Here is a 21,067-nt window from a genome sequence, read left to right as displayed (position 1 = left end):
CCTATCAGGACCCAGGACACTCCCTTTGCACTGAGCACAATGTCATCTGAGCACAGTGGGCCTCTAAGTATGGCTCAGACATGTACTGGAACCGACAGGCATGAAGAGAAAAAGACCAAGTAACTGTGATCCTTACCTGTGGCATCAGAGTTCTTCCTTCTGCCCTGCAACCAGAATAGCGGGGATGAGGGCCACCACTGTGCGAGCTGTGTGCCTCATTGGATTGCCCCAATGTTGTGGGCTTCTGTCAGCGGCGCTATAAATAAGGCACGTCCATTGGCGCAGCCCAGCAGATAAGGGTCCAAGCCTGGCTCCTGCAAGCCTTTTTTGGTCTCCAAATGAAAGAAGTCTCGGGCCCCAGTTGGGAAGAGGCTATTGCGTATGTTCCTATTTGGCCTGCCTGTCTCAAGGACACCCCAGGCCTCACGTGTATTCCAGCAATCCAAGAGCAGCCAAAACAGGGAGGCCATTAGGTCCAGAACCTCCCAGCGTGTAGCCCAGGGCCAGCTATATGCCTTGCTGGAGGATGCAGGTAGCTGGCACGTGAAGGAGGGAGCACTTTTCTGAGAATACAGGAGCACCTCCACAGGTTCACAAGGGGAAGCCTGGTGTCTGACGCTCCCTGTTGGAAAGACTTCACTGACCTTCCTTCTCCATCTCAGAAGGACAAGGGCATTTGCCTAGGTGAGTATTCTAGAAAGCACTGAAGGATTCATGGGCATAAGCCCGAGGCACGTGTTTGGCTGTGGACTGGAATACATTTCCAGAAAGTCATGTTCTCTCTTGTCATCTCTGCTAGTGTGTGACTAGCGATTCTGTGTGGAACTGAAACAGAGGGTTTACTGGAACCCAAGAACAGAGCCTGGGTCTGAGGCCTCAACTCTCTAGACTGTCTTTCTGAATTGGAGTGCCAAAGCCCTTGGCCTGTCCAAACCTTTCCTGAGGGTAACTCTGATTTCCTGCCTCTGATGTCACTGGGGTGTTGGGATTCACAAAGTGATGCTTCAAAGTAAGTGCCTCAGAGGCAGTCAGAGTTTGTGCTATCCTCCTGGCTCTCATTGCTCATTCTGATCTGAGGCAGATCACAAAGATTATAATTTGTCTTCCCCCGTGTGGGTTATAGAAATCAGAACCACTTTCCTGTCCCCTAAATGCAGCCATAAAACCTGAAAGTACCACATTAACTCTCCCTGGTGTTTCAGAGGAAGCGTCAGTGATACAGAACTTCTCTAGCCTGCCTTGGTCGATAACTCATGACCTCAGGCAGAGGAGTCCTACCACTCTCCAGGGTTCCTTCTGCTGCACAGAGGGGTCAGCGAGAACCTGAGTAACCATGCCTGACTGGGCTTCCTCCACTCTACTGATTTCTCTCAGACCTCTTTGTCCAATCACATCTCTACCCGTGCTTCATGAGTCTAAGCATAAACATGTGTGGTCTCTGAGTCTTCTGTCTACAGGCTCCCATACCACGCATATCTGTGAGCAATACGGTTATGTGTTGGCCGCGGTGGTCATGAGAAAGATTAGCTCTGGTATAACTGCAGGGACTTCCAGTCTAAGATCAGCCTCTAGGGAGTGGCTGGGGGTTCGGAAGGAAGGCAGGGAGACTGGGGGCTAAGAAAGCCAGCTGGAGGACTTCCCTTGAAAGGAACCAGACCAAGGACCAGGAATCCGAGTGTCCTCATGAGGAAGGACCTTCTGAAAGGACTGTGAGTTTTGAGGGTTCAAGCACAGTGGAAGAAAACTCGGTTTCTCTTCACCCTTCTCCAATTTTTAGCTGAGACATCCTGTAACCAAGGACAGATGTGCAAGAGAACAACTAGTGTAACACCATAGTGACCACCATGCAAAACTGTAAGGGGACTGGAGGAGAAACCTGGCTAGACCTGCCTGTTCAGATGCCCCCACCCTCCCCTGGGGCCCTCAGATATGGAGTAGGATCTCTCTGAAATGAGGGTCTTACTGTCTCCCATCAGACAAGACAGGTGAGAGAATTTCTTTTTAGCAGCTTCAAGACAGAACAGCAGGGGGAAATTAGATTATCAATGGCGGTTTCCTGATAGACGTAAATTCCTCTACCAAAAAGATCCCTTTGCCAGAGGTTTGGTGTGGCATATTTCTCTTTCCCTGAGGAGCATCCTTCTTGCTACGAGCAGGCTCAGGAACACAGCTGTGGGGGTGGGTGGGCATTGATGAGCAGGCAGCCTGCCTGACATTCAACACCACCCACCGGAGGAGCCACTGGTGGGAGGGAACAGCATCCAAGGCAGCTGGGGCCTGGCATTCTGGGTTGTGATCAGGCAGGCCCTCGTGTGCCAGGGAGAACTGGTCCTGAACGTGGCACTTGCACATCTTCCACAACATCATAAAAGATACTTCTAGATGGTGCTATCCAAAACTCAAGAGATCAATGTCAAAGGCAGATAGGTCTAGCGTAAGCAGTGAGCCCGCTTCCAAAATGCATAATAAAGATGGGCAGTGTTCCACGATCCTCCTCACCATCATCACCATTTTGAGAAAGGATCTATCTATCTATCGGACCCCTCCCAAGCTTGAGAAGCCTGAACCACTGCGCCCAAGCAAGCAAAGATTTCAGCTGGCTTTACTTACAGTTTGCATTGTACTACCCTTTACTCCACAGAATAGGAGAATAAATGTCCTGATGGGATGCACAGAAGTTGTTTTGATAGGCAGAGAAGGGATGAAGCAACAGAAGGAAAAGAGGAACATAAAATAGACGGGTCATTAGGCAGCATTGGCACTTGTACAGACACCAAGACAGAACAGGAGAAAAACAGCTGGTTTGTTTAAATTGGGTTGCCCTTTCAGTGTGAGCAATGAGGGCAGAGGGAGAGGCATTACCATGTCCGTTAAAGATGGTCATTTGGGAGTTTGCCCTTTTTCTCTCAAGCATGGCATCTCCTTAGGTCAGACGAGCAACTTAGTTCCAGCGTAGAGCTGTATCATGGCAGCGTGAGTGACTCCATCTTGATTTTTCACCTCATTTGTGTAGGGACAAGCATGAAGAGGTAATAGACTCAGGAAGGAGAGTATGTCCCTGGCTACCAGCCTGGGTAGGGATAGCCCTCCATGGCAGGGTCTCCTGGAGAATCCCAGCCCCCCCCCCCATGTCTATACACTTGGGCATTTTGCCAGTGGGATCGTGAAATCTACCCATCAGTCCATCAGCTCTGATCTCGATTTGCTCGGGTACTGTCTACGGTGCTTCTAACACAAGCTCACGAACTCCCTGCTGGATCTCGAAGTTTCAGCACTAAAGCAGGTAGAAGTACTTCCCATCTATACGCTGGCAGCACCATGATGGCAGCCATCACTCAAGGCTCTCACCTTGACTTTGAAGAACCCTGTCTCCCCAGCTCACCACAGGTAGCACCGACCATTGACTTCCATGGCCACCTTTGAGAGCCTGTCACTGTTGTTCCCTGCTTTGGGGCGGGCAGATAGTGGTTGTGCTCCTTCTGGGACCCTGGTGCTGTGGCTCCCAGAGCCTGTCAGAGCGCTGCTGGCAGCTGAAGCCCTTGTGTCCTGCCCATCAGGGCTCTGTGTTTCTGGTCAGTGCTGAGGGCCAGCAGGCCCATATACCGGCTGGTTTTGGGTGTCAACTTGACACAAGCTAGAATCATCCGAGAGGAAGGAGCCTCAGCTGAGGAAATGCCTCCATGAGATCCAGCTGTAAGGCATTTTCTCAATTAGTGATTGACGGGGGAGGGCCCAGCCCTTCGTGGGTGATGCCATCCCCTGACCTGGTGGTCCTGGGTTCTGTAAGAAAACAGGCTGAGCAAGCGGGGCGGGGGGGGGGGGGGGGGGGGAGCAAGCCAGTAAGCAGCTCCCCTCCATGGCCTCTGCATCAGCTCCTGCCTCTGGGATCCTGCCTGTTTGAGTTCCTGTCCTGACTTCCTTCGGTAATGAACAGCAATGCTGAAGTGTAAGCCAAATAAACCCGTTCCTCCCCAACTTGCTTTTTAGTCGTGGCATTTCGGCACAGCAATGGAAACCCTAACTAAGACAGCTCACACTTCTCCCCTTCCTTTTCTTGATTAGCTTGCCTATTACTGTGACTGCCCTTCCTGGGTGTGGCCTTAACAATGCTCCTGGCCCCCAGCCCAGTGAGTTAGGTGTCTTTTGCTGCGGCTCAGAACACCATACTTCACAGTTTTGGCTTTGTTTGGGCTGAGTGCCTTGAGTGAAAGGAGACCTGGAGTCCTTAGCATCCAGGTCTCTCTGTCCTTCTCCTGACTTCCTGTCTCCTACCTCCCAGTCTTCCCCAAAGTAAGCCACAGAAACCAAAAATTCTCTTCCCTAAGGCAGATCAGAAGAATCAGACCACCCCTTCTCCATAGCAAGCCAGGAAGCATAGGCAGGCATTCTCTCCCTTCTTCCTTCCCTTGAATGCTCTCATTCCAGGGGGGTCCTGTCCCACATGTGCAGGCTGGAAGAAGGAAGGCTGCACAGAGCTATCAGGAAGAGTTCCGCTCTGCACAGACATGCCTGGCTGGGTTCCCTTCCATCCCTTTCCATCTGCTCAACCCCCCATCCAATCACATGTCTACACAGTGGTCTCTGCTTCCAGAACTTAAGCATAAACGGGGATTTTATTCCCTGGCCTTTGGGTCTTGGTTAGACATGAATCTGCCATGCTTCTTTCTGGTGAACCTGTCCTTTGTCACAGGAGAGCCAGCTGTGACCCCTCGGAGATGGATGAGGAAGGAAATGGAGCTCCTTATCATCCTTACCATCCGTGCTCTTCTGCCTAGCCAGATGGTTCACGGAGGTTGGATTAATACATTTAATGACGGAGGAAGAGGCAAGCTAGGGCGCCTGAGGACAGGTTGAAAGGAAGGAGGAACACAGGCTAGATCAGGAAAGCCACAGGGCTAGGTCAGGAAGCCTCGAGGCAACGGCAATGTTGCTGGGAAGGAGAAGCACAGGAATGCACCACCATGCTGTGTCAGCAGAGAAGAGCAAAGGCAAAGAAAGCTTGGTGGTTCTGGACCAGGAAGTTCGCAGATGCAGGACCCAGTTGAGTCGGGGTGCCGAGCCGAGTGCCTCAGGACATGTTTCACCCACCAGATGTCTATCTGCAGAAACCGGGAGGACGAGTCCGCTTTGTTCCAAGTGGCTGCCGGGATTACCTAGCCGCTGGGTCTGATCTTCCTGAAAGCTCCTTGTAAACAGCCCTTCTGCACTTCCCAGAACAATGACAGCTGCAGAAACGTCTGCAGTATAAACACATCCCTGCAGCTCTGGAAACTCTCAACCCGAAAAATAACACCAGCTTTTGCTGATGTGACAGAATCCAGGCTTCTCTTCCTTGTAAGTGTGGCTTAGCCAGAAACTCGTTTGGATGTGGAGAAGTTCTTAGCAAGAACTAAGACTGGAGTCTCTGTCAAGTTAAACCATCGCATTCTTGGGGGCTTAGAGGGTGATACCCAACCATGAAGGCTTCTGACACTAAACTTTTCCCTCATCCTCTCCTGCCCTCTGTCTGCCACCCTTCATTCTTCCTGTGGTGGTTTGAATAAAAATGGTCCCATAGGCTCATATATTTGAATGCTTAGTCACCAGGGAGTGGCACTATTTGGAAGGATTAGGAGGTGTGGCCTTGTTGGAGAAGTGTGTGACTAGGGATGGTTTTTGAGGTTTCCAGCTGGGTCTAGCATCTCTCTTAGCCTGAGGATCAGGATGTAGAACTCTCAGCTGCTCCTCCAGAACCATGTCTGCCTGATTGCCGCCATAATAATAATGGACTAACCTCTGAAACTGTAAGCAAGTCCACAATTAAATGCTTTCTTTGATAAGAATTGCCTTAATCATGGTGTCTCTTCACAGCAACAGAACAGTGACTAAGACACTTTCTCAAGGCAAGCCATAGAGACTATTCCCCAATATGGGCCATGGAACCCAAAATCTCCTTTCTCCACAACTAGCTACTTGTCCATGTAAGAGCTGGTCATAACGAAATTCTATGATCTACAGTCTACAGCATACTGGTAGATAACAGGACACCACTAACCCCAATTCCAGAAAGGGTTCTGTCCACATCTAGAAGAAATGAATGCTGTACAGAGACACCAAGAAGAATGTGATCAGATAGGCCTTGCTGGCCACATGCCCCAGGTCTATTCCATTAGCTCAAACACTTTTGTACAATCATATTTTACATGGCTGTTCACACTTAGCCAACCTAAAGATGAAAAGGGATCATTCACTCTTGTTTTTAGTTCTTTAATCATAGGCTTCCATGCCCTATGAAGCTGTGATTAAATCAATTTGTTATCTCAATTAGATTTCTGTCTTGGTGACAAATACATAAGATAAACCACTGAAGGGAAGAAAGATTCATTTTGGCTTATGATCTCAGTCCATGCTCACTCAGCCCCATCATTTTGGACTTGTGACAAGGCAGAACACCACAGGGAGAGCGTGTGTTAGAGCCAAGGTGCTCACTTCACGGGAAGAAAAAAATTAAAAAAAAAAGGAGATGGATACAGGGTCTAATTACTACGCCACTCACAATAAGGACTTCAATGATCTAACTTCTTCCACAGGTTTTATCTCCTAAATAGAGGCCCCATCACCTCCCAACAGAGTCATCAGCTTAGACATTTAATATTCAAAACAGTAGCGGGTGTTGTGGCATAGATCTGTAGTCCTGCCACTCAGGAGGTTGGGACCAAGAGTTTGTGGTCAGCCTTAGCTATACAGTGAGATCCTGTCTAAAACAAAACACGAGATAAAACACAACTAAACATCCAAACCACCAGACCTGCTAAGTGCTCTTTTTGTTATAGAGTGTGACTCAGGTGGTGGGCAGGAAAGGGGTCTCTCCATTTCTACCCCTACAGTCTTTTCAGCAAGTAAACAGATGCTTATGGTGTGCTCAGTTGCAGTTGAGATCTCCTGGATTCAGTATGTCATTTTGCTTCTTATCACACTAACATACACACACACACACTGTACACATAAGTGCTTTCAGGTCAGTATCATCCCCAACATTACAGATGCTGCATACTATACCCTCATTTTCTATTGCTAACATTGCCATCCAATCTGATTTTAAAGACTTCATCCACACCAATTTTTGTGACAGGCAACAGTGCAGGGATAAATTATATTCTCTTTTAATTAATTTCATTAGTTTTTATTGTTGGAGAATTTCATTCATGTATATATTTTAATAAAACTTTCCCATATTAACATCTTTTCTATCACCCCTGCCACGTTTCCCTGCCAACTTGACGTGCTCTTTTAAAGAACCCACTGAGTCTACATAGAGCTGCCTATGTGCACGTGGTTATATTGGGGGCATGGCCATCTACTGGAGCATGAGTAACTTTCAGGTGCAGCTTCTTGAAGAAAACCGATTCTTTCTCCCTTAGCAGCCATCAATTGCCCAGAGCTCTTCAGCTAGGGGACTTCTTAAGTCCCTTCCCCCACCCGCCCTGTGATTTTGGCTGGCTGGATATAGTGCAAACCTTGTGCAGGCAGTCACAGCCATTGTACGTTCATGTGTGTAATGGTCCTGTCATGTCTGACATACACTGTTCGCAACAGTCCTCCACTACTTCTGACTCTTACAATCATTCCAGTCCCTGTTCCACGAAAGTCCCTGACCTGTATGAGAAGAGGGTTTGATTATGACTCATTTAGGGCTCAGCACACCATAGTCTCTTAGTCTCTGCACACCGAAAGGTTGTAGGTTTCTGTGTTAGAGCCATCGTCTGCAAAAAGAAGCTTCTCTGATGAACTTTGAGAGATACATTAATTTGTGAGTATCAAAAAAAGCACATGGGGGGGTAGTTTATTACTATGTCCATTTAGCAGAATAATACTAGTAGGTTCTCTGCTAAGGTTTATGACTCCCCCAGTTCTTGGCCCCATTAACAGTATGTGTGCAATCGATACATTTTAGTCAAACGATGAAAAATCCAATGGTGACTAGTTATAGCCCATTGAGGAACTCCAGGAGAGTTGAGAGTGAATTGTGGTGGTATTGTGTTCACCAAAATATAGTGTACCTTAATAAACTTACCTGGGGTCAGAGAACAGACAAGCCACTAGTTAGTCAGTGATAGCACACGCCTTTAATCCTAGCATTCCAGAGATAGAAATCCCTCTGGATCTCTGTGAGTTCAAGGCCACATTGGAAATAGCCAAGCATGGTGACACACACCTTTAATCCCAGAAAGCCAGCCTTTAATCCCAGGGAGTGGTGGTAGAAAGTAGAAAGATATATAAGGCGTGAGGACTAGAAACTAGAGGCATTTGGCTGGTTAAGCATTTGGCCTGGTTAAGATTCAGGCTTCTAGCAGCAGTAATTCAGCTGAGACCCATTCCGGATGAGGACTCAGAGGCTTCCAGTCTGAGGAGACAAGACCAGCTGAGGATCCGGCGACGTGAGATAGCTGTGGCTTGTTCTGTCTCTCTGATCTACCAGCATGGACCCCAATAACTGGCCTCGGGTTTGATTTTATTAATAAGGACTTTTAAGATTTCTGCTACAGTGAATTGAATGCTTTACTAGCTAGAGTCACTGGAACCTTTTGATCTCTCAGGTATCCCTTATCATGAGGTACTTTCTTCCATATTGTGATTGGGCAAGAAGGCCCTCAACACTTGTGGATCCATGACCTTGGCTTTCCGAGACTCCAAAACCACAAGACAAATCAACTTCTGTTGTTTATAGGTTTCTCACTCTACAATACTCCATGTTAGCAGCTGAAAGGCCCTGCTCCAACGTCCCTGGGAGTGAGAGGTTCCTGTCACTCGGCTCTGTGCTGAATAACCCGCAGGCTTCCTCATTCTCAAGGGCAGCGCTATCTTATATCAAAAGACCCAAGAGACTGCAAGGCAAGATTGTGTTATGAGTCACTAGAGCAAGCTGTCTGACTCAGAAGTTACCTACGAAAGCTGCTTTCAAATGTCGTAAACGCCCGACTTCCGAAGGAAACCGCAAGGTAAAGTTTTATATTGTGGTAAAAACTGAGGACTTTTAACTCTTTCAAAGACAGAGTTCAGTGTTAACAAGCATGTTCACTTGGTCATGCAAGAATCAGCACCATCCGTTTCCTACACATTTCACCGTCCCAAACTGTAACCTGTGTTGAATCATTAATCACGAACTTCTCAGCCACCTCCCGTCAGCCCCTGGCAGCCACTGTTCTGTTCTGTGGGTGAATTGGACTATTCTCAGTTCGGTGTTCCCCACCGTGTTGGGTGCTTCTCTGCCACGCTGCAGCCTATGCCAGCACGTCCTTTTGCAATGCTGGATGAAATAATTTCCAGTGCAAGGCACGCTGTGCTTTACTTAACTATTCATCTATCAGCAGAGTTGGGTTGTAAGAAGTTAAAAAAAAAAAGATTTTTTTTCATTAAATTGCCTCATATACTTTAGAATAAATGAATATATCCATAATTATAGGTACAAGAAACCCCAGCCAAGTGCCTCATTTAGGAGTGATGTCAGAATATGGGTGTTTCCTGAAACAGATATGTGTCCCAGTCTAAAAATGTGGGCATTCAGGAAACATCCCTTTGCTTTTTTTTTCAAGTCTCCAACCAATTTTGAGAGCATTAATTAAGTCAGTGTATTTAAAGATACACTGTTAAGATCTGGTTTCCTAGACTATGCTGGAACAAGCCACCAGAGCAGTCAGGCTGCTGATTGGTATGATCCTGTGGATGTGAAGTGCTCATTGGCTGCTGCTGCTCTCTGTCAGGTGGCAGGAACTGGCTGAGTCTGGCTTGGAAGCTCAGGGAGACCCCAGAGCATCCTTTGCTGTGCACAAGGAGTTGGTGGTAGTGATCTGTCCATGGAGAAGAATAAAGCTCTGCCCTCTGCCCCCAGTTTGTTTCTGACCCCATCCCAGGTCCATTCTTCCCTGCCACAGCCATATCACCAGGCTGTATTTCCTAGTTCTGGTGTCTCAGCCACTGGGTGATGCTGGCAAGTGAAGGCGGGAGAAGCCAGGTGTTTGTCTTAGAATTTCTATTGCTGTGAAGAGACACCCTGACCACAGGACCTCTTACAAAGGAAAACATTTAGTTAGGGTGGCTCGCTCACAGTTCAGAGGTTCAGTCCATTATCATCATGGTGGGATATGGTGGTGTGCAGGCAGACATGGTGCTGGAGAAGTAGCTGAGAGTCCTATATCTTTCAGGGAACAGGAAGTGGTCTCTCTCATTGGGAGTAACTCGAGCACAGGAGACCTCAAAGCCCACCCCAACAGGGACACACTTCCTTGAATAAGGCCATGCCCACTCCAACAAAGCCACACCTCCTAACAGTGCCACTCCCTTTGGGGGCCATTTCCTTTCAGACCACCACACCTGGTATCTTCTCATCCTTCTGTGGCAGGATCTCTAGTTTGGTTAGTTTTTGCCATAGTTCAAACTTCTGAGAGGTCACCCAGCTCTTACCAGCAGAGACTTCTACCCTTCCAGGTAGTATCTCAGCATATCCATTGCCTATGTATCCACTGCTCAGCATAACTCCCCTGCTGAAATTACTTGAGCTGAGTCTGTTTTCCTATTTAGATCACATCTTCCCAGGTTTACTGTTAAGGTTTCTTCATTCACAGCTGTCCATGGACATTCACTAAAATTGTGTTCCTATCTTCTAAGTTGAATTGATTTACTTTTTCAGGTACAAGGAAGCTCTGTGCTTTCTAAGACAAGAGAGCTCAGGCTTTGAGTCCCTTACAGTTGGTTTTCACATCTGTGGCCTCATGTCTGTGGGTGGTCTGTGGACAGATGGACTAAAATACTCAGGAAGGTTCCAGAAGGAAAACCACTATCTTTTACTGGACACATAGAGACTTTCCTTGTCACTATTTCCTAAACAGTACAATCTATAGTGTCAAGAAAACAAATGACAATGAACGCTGGCAAGGGTGTGGGGAAAGGGGAACTCTTATTTCCTGCTGGTGGAAATGTGAACTTGTGCAGCCATTGTGGAAATCAGTGTGAAGATGCCTCAAAAAACCTGAAAACAGAGATAGCACATGACACAGCTCTCCCACTCTTACATCTACACTGGAAGGACCCTAAGTCAACATATATAGTACTTGCACATCCATGTTTATTGCTGCATTATTGGCAATAGCCAGGAAATGGAACCATCCTAGATACACACCAAGATATGAGTGGATAAAGAAAGTATGATACATATATACAATGGAATTTGTGTAGCTGTAATGAAAAATGAAATTATGACATTTCCAGGCAAATGAGTGCCACTGGAAATCACTGTGTTAAGCAAAATAAACCAGACTTAAGAAGGGCAAAATGCTGAATGTTTTCTCTCATAGGCAGGACCTAGATTTAAAGTCACATACATACCTTGTGTGATTTCTATAACTAGAAAGGGGAATATTCATGGGAAGAGAAGAAGAGATCTTAAGGAATAGCGTAATAAGGAAGTAGAAGCTAGGGCTAACTGAAGGGACAAAGGGAGCCAGCTGAGGGAGAGAAATGAGCATGGGACAGGGCAGTGGGGGAGTGGGACAAATGAGAACACATAGGTAGAAAAAAGAATGATAACACCATGCTCTGTGTGCTAATCTAAATTTTAGCTAAAAGAAAACAACTTGGCCTGGCAACTATTTACATTGTATCCAATATGTAAATAACACAGAGCTGGTTTAAAGAATTCTGGAGCATGCATGTAGGCTGTGTGCAATGGTTATTTTATTGATTGATTGATTGATTTACTTACTTCTTAGTTTTTGGTTTTTTTTTTTTTTTTTTCTGAGACAGGGTTGTCTACACAGCCCTGGCTGTCCTGGAATTTACTCTGTAGAGCAGGCAGGTTGGTCTTGAACTCACAGAGATGCACCTGCCTCTGCCTCCCAAGTGGTAGGATTAAAGGAGTGCGCCACTGTGCCTGCCATGAGTGCTACATAGACATGCACTTCCTGCATCCATGGACTTTGGTCCCACTCAGATATTAGAGGGTGACTTTAGTTGAAAGAGTGATAAGTGTCTGTGGCCAGTTGCAAAGATGAGCTCTCATAGGATGTCCTAGGCTGACAATAGGCGTGATCTTATGAAAGGAGAAAGTGCATCTACTAAGAGGACAGGAAACTCCAAGTGAGCAGGAGTGTGGGGTAAGGGGACCATTGCATCTGCAGGACATGGTGGCTTTAGATGAGAAGAACTGCTTAGGTGGTACCAGTGCATTTCTGACTTCTGCTCCAAACTCTCCAGTCATGAAGGACGCACATGGGCATTTTTAAAATATTCTATTTCATGTGTATGAATGTTTTGCCTGCGTGTGTGTGTGTGTGTGTGTGTGTGTGTGTGTGTGTGTGTGTGTGTGTGTGTCTGGTGTCTGCTGAGGTCAACATAAGGTATCAGATCCTTTGGAAGCAGAGTTGCAGATGGTTGTGAGCTACCCTGTCGATGCTGGGAATGGAATCTGAATTTTCTTCTGCAAAGGCAACAAGTGTTCTTAATCTCTGAACCACCTCTCCAGTGCCCCCCACAAAGGTATTGGTAACAATCTTCTTTCCATTAGAGATCAGAATCCTTTGCATTTGGTCCTTCAGCATGACCATCTGCAAATGTATTAGTTAAACCTTACTGTATCTAACAGCAACGAACTTTGAGAGTGCCATTCACTGGCTCACTCACTCATTCAACTCTTGCACATGGCCTTTGAAATGAAATGTACAGTTATATTGCACATAGCCCTAGGTAGTTATTGCTCACACTGGCTTCTCATTAGTATAAAAACCCCATTGCTTCTGGGCTAGAGCATTGGCCTAGCATGTGAAGAGCCCTGGGTTTGATCCTTAGCGCTTCAAAAACAAGCAACAATCTATTGCTTCTGCTATATTAAGAAGTTCCCAGATGAAATTTTGTCTAGTGACCCATGCCCGATCCCTTATTTGATTTTAAATTGCTCTGTTTTATCTTTAGCTACTTTTTAGCCTTATGTAGGTATAGTACAGTCTGGAAACCCTTGCCTCCTGTGAATAAAATTTCTAAGAAACAGTCAGCCAGAAGCCATATTCAGGTCTTATAGGGGTTAACTCTCCGGACTGCACTGGACTAGACTGTGCTCAGCTTATGTGCGCTGCTGAAGGCATGTGGCCCAAGTGAGAACGGAGTCTTGGAGGCATAACTACACAGCTGTTGCTGTGATAACTGATGTTTATTTTCTGTGATCGTGTCAGAGTTACTCCTGGCACCTCGCTGGTAACCCAGCCCCTAGCAAGTGCCTGGCCAAGTGCTGATGGAGAGCTTCTATAATTACAGCAGGATGGAAGGCTTGGTTTCCATCCTTTTAGCACTATGAAGGGAATTTAGGGGTGGGGGTAGAAACAGCCTCTGGTAAACTCACAAGCAAGCCACGTAGATTTCCTGAATTTGGAAGCTAGAGACCACCCCACTTGTCAGACGCTGGGACTTGCCTAACAAGGGCTTTTATAACTTCGAGATTAGTGAAGCTGTGGGAAATTAAAACCATGTAGGAAAACATTGTGCTGGGCCGCATGGAAACTGCGTGGAAAGCGTGCCAGGGTACAGCAGTGCCGTATAAATGCCCGTTTAATGACTCCAAGAGTGAGAAGTGTGAGGGCAAACGGGGAGAAGCTACACTCTGTGAAGAGAGAGAGAAAGGAAGACTGGGCAACCAAAGAGGTGACGGGATAGCCAAAAAGCACAGGGAAGCAGAAAGGCAACTCACAACAGAGTGGGAAGCCTCACTCAGAGGCTCAGAGACCAACCGTTCCCAGGTGGTGGGGAGGGGAAACCCACGCGGAAGCTCAGGTGTGCCTGGAGCGCAGCCAGCCCTGGTGACAAGGGCCTGGCAGTCACAGGCTCAGAAGGAACAAGCAAGCTTTTTTAGAAGCTTTAAATCCAGGGCCAGGATTCGGTCTGAAAGAAACTCTTCCTGCATGGCAGGTTGGTTTTAGAAAATAAACACATTGTGTAATTCACCATAGCTTGGAAGGCTATAGGTAGGAGCCTCTTGAGTAGACGCCTATTAAGGATCAAAATATTCTGGGGACCATAAAACACGAAACGATCCCAATTCAGGGTCCCTGGGGTGACCTTGCCTGCCACAGACTGGGGCCACTAGGGGCAGTTGTGGAGTGGCACAATTTCAAAGACTTGACTGGAAATGTAAACAAGAGGAACCCAAGACCAGCCATGTGTGCTGTATTCCAGGAACAGCTTTGAGATTGCCAAGAACAAGGCTCAGTGCCCACAGCTCAGCCCCTCTCCCTCCAGTGTAGGACTCAATGGATCCATGTGCTCTGAGGCATCTGGAGACATGTCAGGGCATGGACATTTGCAAAACCCCTAGGTATTGGTCCAGTCCATATGCCACTGAAGCTCTTCGGGGCTAGCAGCAGCTATGGGTGCCTCCCTTAGCCCCTACTCCCCACAGGGTTCTAGGGAGGCTCTGGAGTGAATATAGCCCTGAAGCAGATAATACACACTTAATCACACTGGTGGGAAATGAGGGGCAGGAATCCTCCTACGTTTTAGCACCAACCTGTTCGGTGAGATCTTGAAATAATTACAACAGCTTCAGTTGTGAACCAGCACTCCTGTATCTGGTAGATTCTACTATTTGAGAACCCAGGAAGAAGCTTTTATCATCTGTGTACCTCAATTATGGGCATTTTAAGCTTGTTTTTTCTCTTTCTTTTTCTTGTTTTTTTACTCAATTTTGCTTACTTATTTTATTCTTTAATTAAATCTTGTAAAATCTTGCCTTTTTCCTTTTCTTCATATGAAAATCTTGTTTTTTAAGTTTTTCATTATATTTCATTTTGCCATTATTAATATTCAGTGTCTGAATTTATTCTGTATTTGTACATTTCTTTTCTATTGTTACCAATGGTGGTATATTCCTTAAACACCATCTTCTTACAACACAGATGTGTTTTGTTTCTGTGTCATTTTATACTGTGATTTGTTCCATTCTCTCTGAGCAGTGCTGGAGATCCAGTCCTCACAGGAAGATTGTTTCCCAAGGAGGCTCTTACATAAAAGTGGAAGTAGTTTCCACCCTAGTGATGTATAAATCATCACAAAATACACCAGAAATATGGAGGGGGAAAAACGAACATGATTCTTGCAAAAGTTCCTAACTCCCCAGTAAAAGAATCCAAAGATATCAATATGGATGAAATTCTGAACAAAGAGTTCAAAAGGTTGTTGTTGTTGTTGTTGTTTTGATCAGTGAATTCAAACAAACAGCTAAGTGAATTAAGAAAGACACTACAAGATTATGAAAGAGCAATTCAATAAAGAGATCAAGATTCTGAAAAAAAAAAAAACTAACAAAACAGAGCTTGGAAAAGAAACCAGATGAAAGGCTCAGTGAAAAGCCTTATTGCCTTAGTCTCTGTCACTGTGATGAAATACTCTGACAAAGGCACTCCCAGGAAGAAAGAGTTAGCTTTCATCTACAGTTCCAGGTTATAGTCTGTCATGATGGTGAAGTCACCTGGATCCTGAAGCTACTGGTCACATTATGTTTACAGGCAAATGAAAGCATACAGTTGGTGATCGGCTCTCTTCCAGTACTTTAGAAGATGTCCTCCCCAAGGAATACTTCAGCCTACAATTAAAATGGATCTCCACACATCAGCTAACATAATCAAGATAACTTCCACATGCCTACCCAGAAGTCCTTCTTCTTCTGGGGGATTCTAGATTTTGTCAAGTTGAAAATCAACATTAGCCATTATACTTACCAAATGAACAGATAAAGTAGAAGAAAGAATGTCAGGTACTTAAGAAAATAAAGACAGAAAAAAATAGTGAACAGTACATACAAGACCATATCAGTATGTACAATACACAATTGAGAGACCAAATTTACAAGTAATTAGTATAGGCGAAGGACTAAGGTTCAAACTAAAGGCACAGAAAATCTAGTCAGTGAAATAATAGCACAAAGTCCTCAACTCCAGAAGGACATGAATACCCAGGTATAGAAGCATGTCTCGAGCCCTGTGTAGACACACCCAGAAAAGAACCTCTTCGTATCTCATATTTAAGGTAACATACATGCAGAATGAAGAAGAATACTGAGCTCTTCAAGAGGAAGCACCAGGCCATGTGTTAAGGCAAGTCCCTCAGAATGACTGTAGATCCCTCCGCAGAAAGCAAAAGGCCATGAGACCATGGAGTGATGTACTTCAAACCATGATAGGAAATAACCGACAACCTTGAGCACCCTATCAAGTCAAGTTATCCTTCAGGATCAAAGGTGAAAAGGGGAATTTCCCAGGTAAGTACACACTAAAGGACTTTATGACCACTAAACCAGAAGATACATGAATCACCGGGTCACTCAGAAAAGGTTAAAAAATAAATAAAACGGAGAGCATAAGAAAGTACGAGCTTCACCAGAGAAGAAGCAAGTGAAAGAAAAGCAATATTAATTTGCTGGATCTTCAAACCTTTAGGATGAATAAGGATAAAGGAAATGGACATTGAACATTCAAAGCAACTAGAAGAAAACCGGCAAAATGTCAGATCTTCATATCTTTGTGTTGTTTTGTTTTCTGAGACAGGGTCTTCTGTGTAGCCCTTGCTGGCCTGGAAGTTGCTCTGTAGTTCTGTAGACCAGGCTGACCTTAGATTCACAGAGATCTACATGCTTCTGCCTCCGGAGTGTTGTGATTAAAGAGCATGCACCAGTATTCCCAACATAGGTGACTTTTCTTTTTAGTCAATGTATCTTTTAAATATATTTTTATTTTTAAAATTAGAATTAGATAATTATCTCCCTTCCCTCCTTCTAGTTTCTCTCATATACCCTTCCTTGCTCCCTCTCATAATCAAGCCTTTTGCTTTTTTTGAGAGAAAATTTTCTTTTATTGAAAATTGATTTTTTTCATACAGTATATTCTGATTAGGGTTTCCCCTCGCCCTACTCCTCCCAGTTCCCCTGCACTGCCCCTTCCTTCCAAAACCACACTCTTTCTGTCTCTCCTTAAAAATCAAACAGGCTTCTAAGGGGTAATAATAAAATAAAATAAGATAAATCAAAAACATATCAGACTATGACAAGACAACCAAATAAGAAAAAGCCCAGAAATGCATAGAGACACAGAGACTTATCTTTATGTACACAGAAATCCCATAAAAACCCCAAACTGGAAGCCATAACATACACAAAGGACCTATAAGGTTAAAAAAGAAAAAAAAAAAGCCCTGATTTAACAATATGAGACAAAGAACCACCAAAGGTATCATTGGTCATTTTATCAGTTCTGTTCTTTTAGAGAACCCTAACACACAAACCAGTTCAGGTAATGGAAGGAACTAGTTAGCTATGAAAGGGCAGGGTAGCAATGGAAGAGGACAGACTGGAAGCCGTTCTAGATAGTTGGAAGGAAACGGTGCCAACAGCCCGCAGTCTGGAGGCTGCTGTTACTCCAGCATTGGCACACACTGAGTTAATATCAAACTCACCATGTCTATGTGTGGACTGGATGACTGTGCAGCCCTTAGCATCAAAATTCAAAGTGCTAAATTGAAGAAAGATCAATGATCCCTATCATATTGATAATTTAATATATCGATGCACATACATTTACTTACATAGTACATATAAACTTGCTTGGGCTATTCACAAACGCATACTTTTGAGTAAGAAGGAATAGGAGACATTTCGGCAAATTCAGGAGCCTCTTTATGTTGGGTGTCTGGCATGGAACTACACTCAAATTTTGGAAATGGTAAAAATGATTTACCCTTAGTAAAATACAATATCCCGTCTGGAGGCCTGGGAGGAAGAGAGTCCTTCAAAAGAAGCTTACATAAATCTTTTAAAAAGTGTTCTTGGACACAAAGAAGGTAACAGTTGGCTGGATCAAGTCTGAACGTGGGAGGAGCGCGGGGATTATATTTCATTTAAAGTACACGTTGAGTTCAGCAGTCACAGGAAAGCCAGAAAAAGTCCAGGAAGGGAGAGAGGCTTGGTTTTGCTAAGCCAAAAGAGTTGAAAGTTAAACAGCGACATTTGACACAGTCAGGATGTCACCTTATTTGTTAACGTCCCCTCAGAATGAACTCTTACTGCTCAACACGAGAGGCTTTGTTCTTCAGTTTACTCCCGGAACTCAACAGCTCTGATGATGGGAGGTTTCAAGGCGGCACAGAATGACAGGATAACCCTGTAAGGATGAGGGAGGCGATCCGCCACTCACCAATTCTTTGATGCTTCGCGGGTCCCACAGAGACGTTTTTAGCAGAGAACTGATGCTCACAGGGAGCTGGTGAAGGCGGGTTGGCAGTCATTTATGTTTCCAGTTGGACTCTTCACTGTCGGGCAACACATTGGGAGTTTAGGACTAAAAAGATACAGGTAAAGGCGAAGAGAGGAATCGGGACAGAGTGCTGTGGGAATGCTGGGGCAGGGAGGAAGATGTGGACCGACGTTAGGAGGAAAGATAAAAAGACATGGATGAGTGGGCTCCTCCCCTGATTAAGAACACATCCTGAAAGCTAAAGAGCACAGGAAAAGATCTCATCTAAATCTCCAACACGGGAAGCGGTGGGTCAGTCCCTCAAAGAAATAGTCACCTGGGTGAAGTAGACGACAAGTCTTCCTGAAAATCCTGGAGAACGGCTCACATGGTTCCTCGCCTCCACTGGCGCTTGTTTCCATATATAGAAGTGATTCTAGTCCATTCCAGCTGCTGTAACAAACCTCCACAGACTGACGGTTTGTACACAGTGGAGTTCTTACACTTCTTGAAACTCAAAAGTTCAAGACCAAAGTCCTGGCAGACTGGGCATCTGGTTTGTAGATGGCTTTTTGTTCCCATCACACATGGCCTCTTGAAGTGTAAGAGCCAGGAGGTCTCACACATCAAGGCACTGATCCTACTGATGATCTAAGCAGCCCTGTTATCTAAGCACCCCCTAAAGGCTCCAGTTTCAATACTGTCCCTTGGTGGTCAGGATTTCAATACAAGTTTGGAGAGACATATACATTCGGACCATAGCACAGGTTCTGTACTAGCTCATGAAAATGTCCACTGTGGTATACATACAAGAATATTAATCATTTAGGAAATTTATTTTTAACTGTTACAAAAACATAGACCTGTACAGGCTAATGGGACACACCATGTAATAATATTCAATGCATCTATAAGTTGCTTAATGTCTACATCAGATTAAATATATTTGCTTCCTCAACTATCATTTCTTTATGGTGAAAAATTTCAAAATCGGGGCTGGAGAGATGGCTCAATGGCTAAGAGCACTGACTGCTCTTCCAGAAGTCCTGAGTTCAATTCCCAGCAAACACATGGTGGCTTACAACCACCTGTAATGGGATCTGGCGCCCTCTTCTGGCCTGTGAGGACTCATATACAGAACACTGTGTACATAATAAATAAATCTTAAAAAAAATTTCAAAATCATTTGACATATATAATGTGTAAATTCACAAGATTTACCTACCCCTTTATCCCAACCACTTATTTCTATGGGTAAAAAAGGTCAAGGAAAAACATATCTTAAACTTGTATTTTCTATAGAGCAAAAACCAAACAGAGCTTCAAGTATGGAGGTAAAAGTTCATCTTCTATTGTGAGGTGCGTTGTTTAAAATCTCTAAGATGGGGCTGAGAGGTGGCTGTGTGGATAGAGTGCTTCTGTGCAAGTGTGAGAGACTGGATTCCTATCCCTAGAACCCTGTGTGAAAGCTGGGCCAGTGCTTTTTTTTTTATGATGGGAGGAGAGACAGGGGAATCCCTAGCAGCTCAATGAGCCAGCTAGACTGATGTACATGGCTGTGAATGAGAGACTCTGCTCTCCAACAAAGTAGAAGGTAAGAACCAAAACCAAAGTAGTCCTCTAACTTCCATGTGTATGTGGTGCAAGCATGCACCTGAATTCACACACACACACACACACACACACACACACACACACACACACACACGGGCAGGAAGTAGAAATAGGATGTTTTGAGAAAAACAAACCATAATATCTCCTTCCACTCTCTTTCCTTCCGTTTTTCCTTTCTTTTTTTCCTTCCTTTTTCCTTCCTTCCTTCCTTCCTTCCTTCCTTCCTTCCTTCCTTCCTTCCTTCCTTCCTTCCTTCCTTCCTTCTTTCCTTCCTTCCTTTAAAAACCTTCCTTTCTCCAAAAAAGGCAATCTAGCATGTGATTGGATTTAAACTGATGAGGTCCATTTCCCATGGTGTCTAGAATCAAGTATGGAAAAGATAACGGAGTAGACGATGTGTTTGACAACAAACTGCTCTCCTTGCGGGGATGAGCAGTGCCCCACCGGCTCTTGGTTCTAGACACGTGAAAGCTCACTGGTCCACCGCTGTGGTAGCACATCATGGATGGGAGAAGAGAGGCATTAAAAGGAGTAACTTTTCTTGCTATAATCTCTTGTTTTGACTTGGTTAGGCACAACAAATGAAGGAATGATAGCCCCAAATGTCACTGACCGTTATTTAATGGGTAATAACTTCCAGCTTGGCTCCATTTGTGGGCCAGGAGGGTCAGTGACTGTAAACTCCTTTAGCTTCAGGAATTTCAGCCCCAATTCCATAACTAATGGGTATATCTGAAAAGAATGTGTGCGTTGGATGACCACGTCCCCTGAAAAGCCAAACAAACAAATAAGCTCCAAGTTAGGAATGTCTGCGGTTTCCCGGTTATCATGTCCTCTCCTTCATAAATCTGGGTATTTATGGAAAGCCAGCTTTTCTGAGCAGGCTGTTTCCAGTAACATTCCAGAAGCAAGAAACTCAAGGTCTGTTTTGCTTAAATTGAAAGGAAAAAAATGTGGGAGGGAGAGGGAAAGGAGCAAGAGGTGGGTGGAAAGAACCAGACTTAGAAGAACGAAGGCTGAACTTCAAGGCTTTATCTAGAAGCCTTGGCCAACACCTGCTACAATCCAGGCCCAGACTGTCAACCTGATTTTCCAAGGCTAACTCTCCTCCAGGGCTTCCCAGCTGTCACAGTGAGGCTGAATACGGCTGTTCCAGGGGACCCTGTGACTCTGTCCCACTTGCTCAGGATTCTCCTACCGCCCCTAATGTT

The 21,067-nt window shown here is 45.1% G+C and overlaps 1 protein-coding gene and 1 long non-coding RNA gene across 4 annotated transcripts in view; one reads left to right on the top strand and one right to left on the bottom strand.

Annotated features, from left to right (window-relative positions):
- Positions 1–276, bottom strand: part of Fhl2 (four and a half LIM domains 2) — a 78,181-nt gene extending 77,905 nt beyond the window's left edge. Inside the window, exon 1 of the mRNA XM_006986062.4 lies at positions 137–276. Within this exon, the coding sequence (XP_006986124.1) occupies positions 137–145 (9 nt within the window). The 5' untranslated portion in view covers positions 146–276. The remainder of the gene's footprint in view (positions 1–136) is intronic.
- Positions 277–449: 173 nt separating this feature from the next.
- Positions 450–21,067, top strand: part of LOC121824729 (uncharacterized) — a 33,375-nt gene continuing 12,757 nt past the window's right edge. The window contains exons 1-3 of one of the 3 annotated variants that reach the window (XR_013046711.1): positions 450–684; positions 8,708–8,978; positions 14,973–20,042. This is a non-coding gene — a long non-coding RNA (uncharacterized LOC121824729). Of the gene's footprint in view, positions 685–8,707; positions 8,979–10,666; positions 11,703–14,972; positions 20,043–21,067 lie in introns of those variants that run through there. The other 2 variants (XR_006066687.2, XR_006066686.2) reach the window with 2 other exon arrangements.

This window comes from Peromyscus maniculatus, chromosome 21, assembly GCF_049852395.1.
Source record: "Peromyscus maniculatus bairdii isolate BWxNUB_F1_BW_parent chromosome 21, HU_Pman_BW_mat_3.1, whole genome shotgun sequence".
NCBI lineage: Eukaryota > Metazoa > Chordata > Mammalia > Rodentia > Cricetidae > Peromyscus > Peromyscus maniculatus.
The sequence above is the reverse complement of the archived record's forward strand: the minus strand, read 5'-3'. Positions and strand labels throughout refer to the sequence as shown.